The 12,937-nt window shown below is 47.9% G+C and overlaps 1 protein-coding gene across 3 annotated transcripts in view; it reads right to left on the reverse strand.

Moving 5' to 3' along the window:
• The window catches only part of TNR (tenascin R), a 323,190-nt gene that overhangs the window by 18,070 nt on the left and 292,183 nt on the right, over positions 1-12,937 (reverse strand). For all 3 annotated transcript variants that reach the window (XM_070396418.1, XM_070396416.1, XM_070396417.1), the window contains 8 exons: positions 12,254-12,517; positions 11,430-11,699; positions 10,187-10,306; positions 9,185-9,331; positions 6,761-6,880; positions 3,786-3,929; positions 2,992-3,122; positions 1,985-2,117 (listed from right to left, as the gene is read on the reverse strand). In XM_070396418.1, coding sequence (XP_070252519.1) covers positions 1,985-2,117; positions 2,992-3,122; positions 3,786-3,929; positions 6,761-6,880; positions 9,185-9,331; positions 10,187-10,306; positions 11,430-11,699; positions 12,254-12,517 — 1,329 coding nt within the window. The remainder of the gene's footprint in view (positions 1-1,984; positions 2,118-2,991; positions 3,123-3,785; positions 3,930-6,760; positions 6,881-9,184; positions 9,332-10,186; positions 10,307-11,429; positions 11,700-12,253; positions 12,518-12,937) is intronic.

The following is a 12,937-nucleotide window of genomic DNA, read 5'->3' on the forward strand; positions in this document are numbered from 1 at the left end:
CTCAGACTGGCAGCGCTCCAGTCTTCCCAGTGAGCGCAATGCCCTACTCTTTGCTTCTCCTCCTCCTCCTCTTTCTCCCTTCTCCTCATCCTCCTTTCTCCCCCTCCTTCATTCGAAATAGGAGCCCACATATGGAGCCTACAGGGTACACTGTGTGGCCTCTGGTGTGTGGAGGTGTAAGTGAGGGTTCTGATGGGGTGGTGTGGCAAGGCAGTGAGGACACATTAATACTGACATTCAATTGACCGTGCAGGTTTACTGTAATTTATTCAGGGAACTTTGCATTTGGGGGCTCTGTTTATGTTTCTGTCATCCGTGTCCTTTTTACGGGAAAGAAATACTTAATTAAATGTAAAGTTCCAATCCAGGGCCTTTGGGTGGTAGCTTGGAAAAGAGGAGCTTGGAGGACCCTTTAAGCTGTCAATGAGCAGGGAAGGGCTTGAACAAGAAGAGGTAGCACCTTGGTTCTGAGACAGAACTGCCTTGAAGGGGCAGGAGGGAGAGTATAGTTGACTTCAGCCGCACAAAAGAGATGAGGTGTCCTCTAGTTTCTAGTAGGGGAGGACACATTTTGGATTCATGTCTTGGTTGTGAAACCAAGGTTTATTTTTATTGCATGTGTGATCTAATGTCATCCTCAGGACAGCCTGTGAGGTGTGTTCTATTATTTTCTAATCAAAAGTTTTTCTGATTAATGTGCTCATTGTAGGCACATTGTAAGATTGAAAAGTATAAAAAAGGAGGAAAGAGAGGACTCATTCACAACTCACTATCCTAAAGAGCCACTGGTGACACTGTGTTGGATCTAGTGTCCTGCTTCGTCGTTTAGAGCAAGTCTGGTGGGGGAGGCCCCTGGGAGGATGGAGGACTTTCCATCACTTCTCTGGGGTTAGGGATTGGGCTCTGGGGCCTGGGCAGGAATCCGTCGCCCTGGTGCTCTGAGATGGCAGGCAGACATGCATCTAGGGGTAAGGGGCAGGTTCACACTTGCCCCACACAGGGGCACAGCCACACCCCAGAATGTGGGGCAGGGAGAGAATTCAAAGTCCAGACTGGGTGGTCCCATGTTACAGACAGTAGAGAGAGGCACCATGGGAAGAGACAGAAAGGATTGGTAACAGCACAGACCCCAGAGCCAGAATAACTGGGGTCAAATCCCAGCTGTCCTACTGAAGAGCTGTGGGCTCTTGGGGGAGTTACCTCCCCTCCCTGTGGCCCCATTTCCTCATCTCTCAACAGGGGTAATAGCACACACCGCACAGGTTGTCCTGAGGAAGACATTAGATCACAGATGCAATGCAGTTGGAACAGTGCCTGCCACAGCCCTCAGAGGTTAGATATTAGTTCCCCTTGCACACATTAGGACACTCCTATCCTTAAAGGACATTTTCAAGTATCATCTGCTGATGCTTGGATGGGGAAGGCAGGAGGACCAGCTGAATTTAGAAGGAGACCTTGGTTCAAGTTCAGAACCAGCTGCTTACTAGCATGGAAGTCATCTGATGTCCATGCACCTGTGAAACGGGGCTGAGAAGGCCCTCCTCCCCAGTTGTTGTAAGGACTATATTGTGACCTTAAGAATGCAAAGTGCTTTGTGTGTGGAGAAGAACCACAGGTTTAATAGTGAGGGTTCACTACTACTTCCTTTATGGGTGGATCTCTGATTACAGGCGGCAGGGGAAGGGGGAAGAAAAACCCTGCTGGAAAAACACCGACGGAAAATCTGAACAGGAACCTGATGTCTTTACTCCGTGCGTTTAGTTGGTCCAGGTGGACCAGGGAGATGGACTGTGGTCCCTCTGGTTGTGTTGGTAGTGAGAGGTTTCCTGGCAGGAATCGGAGGGGAAAGGCAGGAGTGGAGGAGGCAACTGAGTTTCTTTGATGGCCTCCTCCTTGGCCCAGTCTCCTCGGCAGAGGCTCCTGCCAAGGGGCCTGAGGTCACACAGGGGAGAAGGCGGCAGGAAAGTGGCAGCCCATCACTCACCTGTGGTGAAGGCGGTGGAGGTGAGGCTGCTCCTCTCGGCATCCTGGGCTGCCTGCAGGAGCACTGTGTAGTCTGTGCTCTCAGACAGGCCCTCCAACCGGATCCACGTGTCCTCTGCATCCACGATCAGCTCCTGTGGAATGAGCCGGAGGAAGGGTGACGGGAGGGAGGGACCGGCTTGCAACGAGGGGTGTGGGGAAGGGAAGTCTGGATCCCATGGCCAGCTAGGTCAGTATTGCAGTGGCCATTGCATTGTCATCCTCTCCACCCCACAATAAGCAGAAAACAGAGCCAATAAGCAGAGAGGACAGCTCCTGCCTCCCAGGGGCATGCTGGGGTAAATTTCGGCACCTGGATGGTTGAATTGGTGCTTTTTGGATTGCACTGGGCCTCCTCTTAGACTGAGGAAGCGGAACCCTAGGACTCCCTGCTCCACATGCAACAGATAAGCGCTGCTCAATCTGTTCCGCATGTTCAAGCTTCCTGATAGGATTTTACTCTAAAAAAGCCCTCCACTGCTAACCAAGTATGACAGCCTGCACTTTAGATGGATTGTTTCAACTGATGACATAAAGCAGAGATTTGTCATCTCTTTGCAGTAGGCTGTGTACATGTGGCCTTTCTAGTGCTGATCAGGAGGCATAAGAGGCTTCTGAGTTTGGCATCCAGCTCATGTGTGCTCGGCCCTGCTAGTGAAAGGCCCTTCCAGTACCACGTACTGATAGCAGCTTGGAAGTTTCCAGTGCGCTTTGCTTCATCATGTTGGAGGCACTGGCACAGGCGAGTGAAGCCGCAGAGGCAGACACCCCCATTGTCTAGGGAAGAAGCCGGCACTCAGAGAGGGTTAGTGTTTGCCTTTGTACAGAGCCAGGATTAGCACCCAGATCTCTGACTTGCAGACTGGGGCTCCTTCCTCAGCAGCAGGCTGTGCGTCCGTCAGGGAAAGCCCAGTTTGCTCCTGTGGATTGTCTGATAGAAATGGTCCTCCCCCCTCAGTCGACTCTCACCTTTCGGCTTCCGTCAGTGGATTTGTAGGTCAGGACGTATTTCTCGACCTCGGCTCTGGGGGGCTGCCAGGAGATCAGGGCACTCTGTCTGGTGACCTCACTGGCAGTCAGGTTTGCAGGAGGGTCCAGTACTGCAAAGAGGAGAAAATGCCGGGAGCGCCTGCCCACTTGATTCCAGGCACATGTATCTGTTTGCCCATCTGTGTGGTCTCTGGGCTGCTCACATGCTGACTCAGTTCTCGCTTGGACAGGAGCAGGAAGGGCCCCCCAGTCACAAGGTGATCCTTTAGGGTCATAAGCATTCTGACAGCTATTCTCCACTCCCCTCACCCGGGCCTCTGGGCCTGGGGGGACATCTTCCAATCTGACCCTCTGTCTGAATTCATGACCTTGCTGCACCTGCATGTCTGTGGTTTACTCTTGAACTTATAACACTCTCACATCTATAGCTTTGTCTACTGTTCCCCTGGCCACGACTATATCCAGCAACTCTCTCCCCAACATCAAGCCCTTTAATGTCCCGCAGACTCTCTGGCCAGATGCATTTCCAGGACTGGCCCCTCTTGGCCTGGTTCTACTGCTGTCACCAGACCCAAGTCAAGGCAGAAAGTAGACGTGTGTCTGCTGACTCCACTGACTTTCATTGGCGTTTGGGCTGCAGTCAACTAAAGTAAGGACAGCTCATTGCTGCTCTAAGAGCTGTAGACTAATCCAGCCTACCACACAGAGACTGAGCACCCTCAGCACCCACAGGAGCTTCCGGGCACTGGCCATGTGGCTGACCATGCACTCACGTGTGGAGAAGTTGGTGCTGATGGTGCCACTGGTGAGAGGCCCGCTGGTGGCATGCATGCTGATAGTGTAGTGGGTGCGAGGGAGCAGGTCAGTGAGCAGGAACTCCTCACTGTCTCCATCAACCAGGATGGTCTCTCCAGCAACTGAAACCAGATGGACATGGACAGGGATTGAACAAAGAAAGACTTCCCAAGTCCAAAGGCATTTCGTCAGAATTCCATATTGGATAGTTTTTTGGGAAAAAAACATCATTCCAAGGTTATTTAGTTTGACATTTTATTCCATATAAGCATCCCCTCTTATGTTGTTTTACATCTTAATTGAGAAAAATATCCCTTATTTGGAAGCTGAACTGTCTTCTTTTGTAACTGATACTCAGGACTCGAGTTACAAAGAATAAGCCGAACTCTGTCTACATGACCACTTCTTCCCCGCCCTCATTACCTGAATGAGAATTCTAAAACTGCCACAGTGCTGGCTTCCTTTCTCTAGACAGGTAATAGTTTACCAGTGTCCCTGCTAAAAAGCAAGAATCAGGAGAGAACTGAGAACAACGATTGAGCTGTACTAACCAATGAAACAAATAGGATCAATGTTAGCTTTTGTTTGTGCCAAGTCTGTGAATCCATTAGGTTTGAGACAGTCTCGTAAGGCTGTCACAAGCAAAGAGTATTACTAATCAAAGACCTTATTCATAAGTGCCTCCAGCCCAACTGTGGGTAGTGGATTTTGTGCATTGATTTCTATCGCCTTTTGCCTTGTTGCTTGAGTTTTGGACCACTGTTTCAGTTCATTAAAATATATTTGAGTTTGGATTCTACCCATCACAGTTTTGTTTTATATGCAAAATTGGTAAGCATGCCTTCTCTGTATCCATTCAAGCTGTTGATAAAACTGGTCATTAGACCAGGGCCAGGCCCCGTCCTGTGCCTTTAGAATACTCCTGAGTCATTCAGCATTGAACCAAGTTCACTAGGCACTTCTTCACACTAGGTAAGTGGGACATGAGGTGGCAAGTTTCCCGTGGTCTAAAGGCATGCGAACAAGTCAAAATCTAAATGAACTCTTGGAAGAGCATACAAATGCAACACCTGCCATCGGTCAGTGCCCCAGCCACACAAACTGGCAGCTCAAACTCTCTGTGGTCTCTCCTATCTCTGCAAATGCACAGGCTGCTCTTGTTCTTGAGTTCCCTCTTTCCTCCTATTCTCTTTCTTTATCTAAGATCTGCCTCCTTTCTCCCCCTCAACACTGGGATCCCAGTCAGTGGCCATGGATGTGGCCCAAGGTGTTTTGTGCTTGCCTAAGTTGTGACACTGCTCACCTGTCTGCACCATCACTAGGTGTGAGTTCTGTGAATCTGTGTGTTTTATCTCTGAATCCTTATAGCCTAGTAGGGGGATGGCACATGGAATAGCATAAAAAGGATTTGTTGAATGAATGAATGCTAGCTGTTGCGATGGAGTTGTGTTCTTTAGTACCTGTGAGTCAGTGCACCTGACTCTCTTAGGGGAATAATGGCAGCTTTGACAAAGGGATGGTGGTGAAAGATGGGTTTACTGGGCAGACAAGTGGGGAGAGAATTTCCTGGTGGAGGAAGCAGCATGTACAAATGCGTGGTGGCTTGAGAAGGCATGGTGAGAGGTAAGAAATGCAGGATCGTGAAGGGCAAGGAGGCATGGGAGGACTGAAATGGGCTGTGAGTGTGTGCAGAGGGGTTAGGATGTAGCCACAGGAAAGGTGTTCATTCTCTGAGGAGGGGCATTCAATCAGCTACAGTTCTCTGCAACTCCGTATATGACCCATCGTATATTGTCCATCTAAGTGATAAGTGGGTTTTTCTAATGCCTTGCTGAAGGTGCTAGAAGATTTTCCAATAAAAAACAAGAACATAAAGTAGTTTTGGAAAAACGTATTCCTAGGGAACCTGTGCTGGTATGGAAGTTATCATTAATTCTTTTTCCCTTTTGTATAATAATCTATTTTGGTTTCTACTTTCCCAAGTTTTGACAATTAGTGTACTAGTATTTCTTTGTAGCTTATAGACTTGACTTTCTCATAATTTTCTTAAAATTCATTTATTTTTAATTGCATTTATTGGAGTGACATTGGTTAATAAAATAATATAGGTTTCAAGTGTACAACTTTGTAACATTGTATATTGCATTGTGCATTCACCACCCAAAGTCAAGTCTTCTGTGACCATTTATCTCTCCTTTACCCTCTTCTTTCTCTCCCCAAACCGCTTTCTATCTGGCAATCATCATACTGTTGTCAGTGTCTTTAAAAAAAAATTTCTCTTAATTTTGAAAATTAAGACATCTGTCTGACTTCTGTCTTCTAATATCTTGTTCTCTGGATTCCTGAAGATAACCCACAACAATTCTGTGATTACATATGTACATATGTAATATGGGCAGGGAAATAATTTCTGTAGGCCTAGAGACCTGGACTACTCAACACTATTTTGGTTTGGGCTTCACTATTCAAATAGCATAAGGTGAACAAGCATGGTGAAGAAGACACTGAAACTCCGATTTGGGGCTGCATGTGGATAGAGAAGACCAAAGCAACAGGAGAGTTTATTAGTTCTTGGTCCTTTGTCACTGTTATGTATTATCTGCTGTGAGCATGGTCCTATAACTAGTGTTTTTCTTGTTCTTTAAATATCTAGAAAAGTCTGCTTTCTTGCTCATAGTGTTTTGGGGTAAGTCTTATCTAAATTCTTAGTTTATCTTCCTAATGCGATTTCTCCAGTTTTGTATTTGCCCCTGGTTATGTGCCCTTCTCACGCCTTTCAGATCCCGCTCTCTCAATTCCCATAGTTGATAGAGTTTGGGGACATCTTGAGGGCAGGAAATCTCTAATTTGTCCCTCAGATGGACAATATGCCCTTTTTTAAACTCTCATACTATATTCTGCCCCAATCCCCGCCATGCCCACCTGTCTGAGGTGCAGACCTGCAGACACCCACCTGAGAAGCGTGTGAGGACAATGACGTAGCTCTCCACTTCGCCCACAGGCGCCTTCCACTGCAGCAGGGCTCCCGTTGGAGTGATGTTGGTAGCAATCAGATCCACAGGGTTGTCCATGGCTGCAACAGAATAGAACAGCAGGGTCTCCCATACTGTCACCCACAATGCACCTCTGCTGCTGTGCCTTACAAAACAGTGAAGTGAGTGGAGACCATGCTCCTTTCTCCCCTCCTGGTTCGTTACATCAGCCCCTTCCTCTTCTCCCCAGATCTTCCTCTGAATTAACTGACTTATGTGCAGAGTGCTTGTCAGGTTCTGTGGGGGGTCCCAAGGTATGGCCGTGTGTCTTAGGCGTTTCAAGCTAGATGGCAAAACTGAGAACATATAGAAGTTGTTCTAACCCTTTAGTGAAGAGGAGACTATCCTTCCAGGCTATTTGCACTTTCATAGATGTAAGGGCTTGGCTTGTGACGTGATCTCTGTTGAATGTGGTGGGAGCTCCAAGGAGGCAGAGTAGCTCCAGCTCCTAAAACTTAGTAGAGTCTCAATAAACACTTGTGCAATGACTGAATGGGAGTGAGGTTACCTCTGAAGTCCTATCTGACTATGTATTCTTGCTTCTCTACTCACAAGGCTCACTCTGTACTCGGTCCTGCTATCCTTTTGGTTAATGAGAGACAAGGAGATTCTTCCAAGAATGCCTGTTGGGGAACCAGGTCTGCTGTTATAGGACCACATTCCTATTCTAATTTGTCCATACTCTACATCTCCCTTCCCCAAACTTGGGATTATTTTAGAAATGGATGTTATTACAATAGTTTAGGTATCAGCTCAAACTTAATGTCATGTAATTTACTTTTTTTTTATTGTTTTATTGCTTAAAGTATTACAAAGAGTATTACATATGTCTCCTTTTATTTTCCCTGCCCTTGACAAGTAATTTACTTTTGAGGGCCATGATGTGCTGCTCATCTGGTCCTGTTCTCTAATCAAAGGTTTTTATTGCTTGCCTATGTCCCTCATTTCAAAGCAACAGCAAGGAAATTTTTTTTATAATTTTAACATCTGAATTGTATCCCTAATCTGGGCCTTCAGTGACTTCTTCAAACGGAACTTTATGTGAATAAAAGAAAAGTCTTATGACACTGATCAGTTTGATCTCTCTGAGCTGAAGCCTGAGACCCTGAAGGAATACTCATTTCCAAAACTTGTAAAATCATAGACCTCGTGTTAAAACAACAAATGACAACAAAATAAGACATTTCTGTGAGCAATCTGGGTATTGGAAGTTTGCAAAATAGTGCTGCCTGAACTTGAAGGAGGGTGGTTTGGGTTGGTGCACTGTTAAGAAATGCTGAGGAATGAGTTTTTTGACTTAAGTTTCTGCTCTCTTTTACGTTGGGGGTTGGAAACTCTTAAAATCCATTTAGTTGTCCTCAGTGAGAAGGAGCCTACTTTATCGTGAATTTCTAAGACTTTCAGGAAGGTGTGAAGGGAGCTTCTATTGACCCACTGGGTATCACTTCGGGTCAATATTTCTTGATATTTTATTGGTCACAGATAATTTAGTGGAAGGGGTAAGACTGAACCCAAAACATGGCTGGGTTTTCTGCAGTCACAGGCCTGGAAGGAGACCAGGGGATTAGGATATTCTGGGATGTCTTTAGAAGAATGATTTTGAGTTTCTGAAGGGATGTTTCTTTGGCCATGGCCTTAGAGGTGCTGTTTCTGTACTTGTTCGAGTATCTATAGAAGCAGTGAGGAACTCCAAGTTACATTCCCTTGCTCAGAAAATACTGTTCTCTGAGGGAAATCCAGGTGTTCCCCTAAGGATGCTTTCCCATGGACTTGGGGGACGAAAGCTTAACTGGGGGGGGGGGGGGTCAGGTTATCAGGGCTTAGGGACAGAAAGCTTTGGCTGTCCCCACTGGTGACTTCTACAGCAAGTCTGTCCTATCTTCAAGGTGGGCTGGCTAAGGGGCAGAGGAGGTCACCACCTTCTTCCTCCATCCTTGGTGGTTGTGGCCATATTTGATGAGGGGTTCCATAACCCCACAGGTTGTTACTGGAATAACAAACCCCTTCCTTCTCTGAGGTGCAATTTTCTTGAGCTGTTTAAAAAATTAGATGACATGATTCAGATGTCTGTTCTGAAATTCACTTCCATTGTGGCTCTTTGAAAGGCCACATTTCAAATAAGAAGTTCCTGACCTAGACCTGCATGACCCCTAGGGGGTCAGGAGGAGAGAGGACTCTCAGGGAAGAGAGAAGTTGCAAATTGCTTTGCGTGACGCAGAAGTCAGAGGGGCGCCCAGGAATGGAACCTCTGAATCAGCCAGAACATCTTCACGCTTTGCCTCTTCTGTTTGCTGCAGGTTCTCAGTCAGGTTCTGACTTGGCCCACGCCAGGGAGACAGGCCTACCTGTGTGCATGAGAGTGCAGACACGCTCACTCTCCTCCCTGCCCCGCACGCTGTTAAGGCTGATTTCGTATTCGGTAGCTGGGTACAATTTGGTGATGGTGAATTCTGTCACAGTGTTGGGCACCACTGAGCTGTCCAGCCGCCCCACTAAGGAAGAGCAGAGTCACAATTAACTCTCAGCAAAATCACTCATCAACACAGTTCGCGGTACAGTCTACAATAGGAGCTCCCAGCAGCACTTGGTCAGGAAGCACTGATGGTGCAAGGCTCAGCACTCAGTGGGAGAGAAGGTTCATGAACTGGGAATGTTGGAGCTTAGAGACCCTGCATGCGGGCTCCACCCCCGCATTTTATAGGTTCCCCGGAGCAGAGGAAAAAGAACTATTTATTAGGTGGTTTTCTAGCACGCTGGTCTTTATAAAGGCAGTACAGAGGGACTGGCCGAAAAGGGTGGGTCCTGCAGAACTGGAACACGACCCCATCCCCTCCTGGGAAGTGAGTGTGTCCTCCACCAATGCCACATGCACCAGTTAGAACTGGCAGGATACAAGTGAGGTCTGGGCCAACTTCCTCTGACTCATAGCTTGGCTAGAAATAGGGCCACTGTCACTGTGGTTCCCTCCAAGCTCCCATCTGGTTTTGCTGGGTCTTCACACGTCCCCCAGGGCTCTAGTCTTAGACTTCACTCTCTCGGGAGTGCACATGACCCCGGCTCCTGGCAGATTCTTTCAGGGCTCTCTGTGCCTCACTGCACTGCCCACTGCCAGGGTAACAGGGAGCAGTTGCTCTGCTGGTGACGGGCCTGCTTTCTAAATGAATGCAGTCCCACCTTTAGGAAAGGAGCTGGTGAGTGCAGGGCCTTGGGCTGCTCCTCACCCACCCACTCTCGTTCTGATGCCACAGAGAGGAGGGCAATGCAAGCCGGGTGACAGCCTCTGGGACACGCTACTTCTCCCAGAACCGAATCCCATTCGTCTCCGAGAAATGGAATGGCTTTATTACCTTGGGTTGGCCGATATGATACTCGGTAGTAATCAAAAGATGCGACAGGAGGGCTCCAGGAGACCACAACTGAGTCCTTGGTCACATTGCTAATTGTGATGTCTTTGGGGGGATCAATTCCTATAAGGAAGCCGGTAGTTGTGGGAAAAAGATAGAAAGCACAGTGTGAAAAACGAATTCCTCTCCCTGGTTTTATGTGGACCAAGAGCTAATGGTGTCCCAGACCATACTGAGTGGTAGGGCACCATTAACACCATGGTCAGGCTGAAGTTCACCTGCAGCCTCATGGGTATGGCCCAAGCCACATTCGTGGAGGGTGTTTTAATGACATAAAGTCAAGCTGGCAAGGTCTGTGCCTGTGCAGCAACTATTACCTACTTGAAGGCCAACTGGGAAGCTTCCTTTGTTTGTATGCTTTGTTTTAAACTAGAAATAACATGGCTATTTTCTCTTGGGCAAACCAGCTCTGTCATTCTCTATCCCTTATTTTTTTAGCAGCCAATTTTGATTCAATTTGGAAAAAAATGCCTATTGACTGGAGAGGGATTTCAGAGAAAATCCACTTTGCTAAACTCTATTTCATTTTTACTGTGCACTTTAATGTTTTAACTGCTGGATGGAAACCAGGTGTGTTGAATCCACTTGTCCAGTTGTGAGTTCTTGTCAGCATGTAGCAAACTACCCAACACACATGTCCTCACCCACGTTCAAACTAATATTTGGGACTGTATTTGGGAATGATGAGATGAGAATGAGCCAATCCATCTCGGAGTGCCCGTGTTTTCCTAACAACATGCAAATCAACCCTGTTCTCTGAGTACCAGGGCCCTACATGGTTGAATGCTAGTCCCATCTGATTCTGGGGAAGCATCATTTGCATCAATGAGCAGTTAAGAGATGGCTCTCCAGAATAGAAACAGGTATCTCCTTACTGCAGAAGGTTTTCTTCTTGCAGACTAGCTCTCTCTAGAGCTTTGTCCTAGGCTGCTAGAGGGAGGACCTCTGGACCAATACATTTAAGCCTTGGCCTCCACAAGACATTGGGCCCATCCTACCTTCAAATTGGAGTTTCCCATCTTTGCATTGTATGTAACTACAGAAGAAGTGGCTTTTCCACAACAGCTCACAGACCCTCTTTAGCCGAATGAGGCAGTCTCCTGCTCCTTGGGTGTTTCACTTGGTAAATTTTGTTAACTTGTCAAAGGCTACTGTCCCCACCTTCTGTCAAGTCCTGCAGCCTCACCTGTGGTGATGGAGCCCACGATGGGCTCAGAGGTCACCGTGCCGTGGACGGCCACCAGGTTCACGATGTATTCAGTGGCCGGCTGCAGGCCCATCAGGACAGCGTGCCTCTTGGTAGCATCCAGGGAGACCTCCGTCATCTCTTCCTCTTCATCCCGGGGGCTGTAGTTCAGGATGAGTCTGTCTGCTGGAGGGGATGGGTCACTCCAGGTGATGTTCACGCTGGAGGAGGTCACGTGAGAAAAGTGCAAATGCGAGATGGGGCGGAAGCCTGCAAAGCAGAGAGATGGGCGGTTCTGAAACATAGGTGAGGTAGGGGGGCCACCTGGCTAGAGGAGCTATCTGACCAAAGGGATGTGCTTTCCTTGCTAATAAGGACCATGCCTTTTCCTGCTGAACCAGAGGTTCCACCTCCACCGGCTCCAGTCCTGTCCACGCTCCTTTCTCCAAGCCTATACCGAAAAATGAAGGGTAGTCCGGCATTACCTCTGTGAGTTATTCATAATAAGATCCAGGATATAAAACCTCGATCCTGGCAGGGATTTAACATGATCCCATGGGGTCTTCTGATCACCCACTGATTTAGTGCAGGTGAGGAAAGAGACAGATCAGCCCCTCTGTCTGGGCTACGGAATCAGACACAAATGTTTAGGCATCCAGGTGGCTTTGCTCACCTCTCCCCTTGACTTCAAACCATTCCCTCTTGATGATTTATTAGTGTCTCCTCTACCTGTTCTTTCTCTACCCACAATTCTGCCTGGGTGACCTGCTCACACTAAGGCCCGTGGATCCCTAAGTGCAGCTGGGCTGCTGCTGCCCTGGTACCTGTGAAGGCATCCACGGTGGACTCCAAGCTCTGCTGCCGACCCCTCTCAGCGGTGATGGAAATGATGTACTCTGCCCCAGGCTCTAGATCAGTCAGTGTGTACCAGGTCCTGTCCTTGGGCACAGTGACTTCTGAGGCAATCCCAGAGGATGGCGTAAAGGTAATTCGGTAGTGGTCAATAGGGCCACTGGCCTTGGTCCAGATGAGGGAGATGGAGGTCTCAGAGGAGGCTGTCACCATAAGGTCTCTCGGACTGTCAAGTTCTGAGGATAAACATAAGGAGCTGATTTCACACAGGAGGGCCAGTATTTATTGGAATCATCCCCGACCCCGCTGTGGATTTCTATACTATCAGCAGTCCTGCCGACCATGAGGATAGCTTGTCCTTGCTGACACTTAGCTCACATTTTGTTAGGCACCTTCCCTTTGAAAGATGGCTGGGGGCTTGGCAAACAGATTGAAGAAGGGCATTATTAGCTGGCTGCTGATTTTCAAGCTCCACAAATTCATTGTCTCCCAGCCTTTCTTAATAAGCTGATCAGGGCAAGACAGGAGCCACAGGTAGGGCTGTACCATTCCTAGCAACAGTGGCCACCTCTGTTCCTGAGGCCATTTTGACTGACGTGGCCATGGGTGTGCAGGCAACTAGATTGGAGGCCTCCTGGTGACCCACGTGGTTCTCT

Source organism: Myotis yumanensis, unplaced genomic scaffold (assembly GCF_028538775.1).
Source record: "Myotis yumanensis isolate MYYU_CA2020_CCGP unplaced genomic scaffold, mMyoYum1.0.hap1 SCAF_17, whole genome shotgun sequence".
Taxonomy (NCBI): domain Eukaryota; kingdom Metazoa; phylum Chordata; class Mammalia; order Chiroptera; family Vespertilionidae; genus Myotis; species Myotis yumanensis.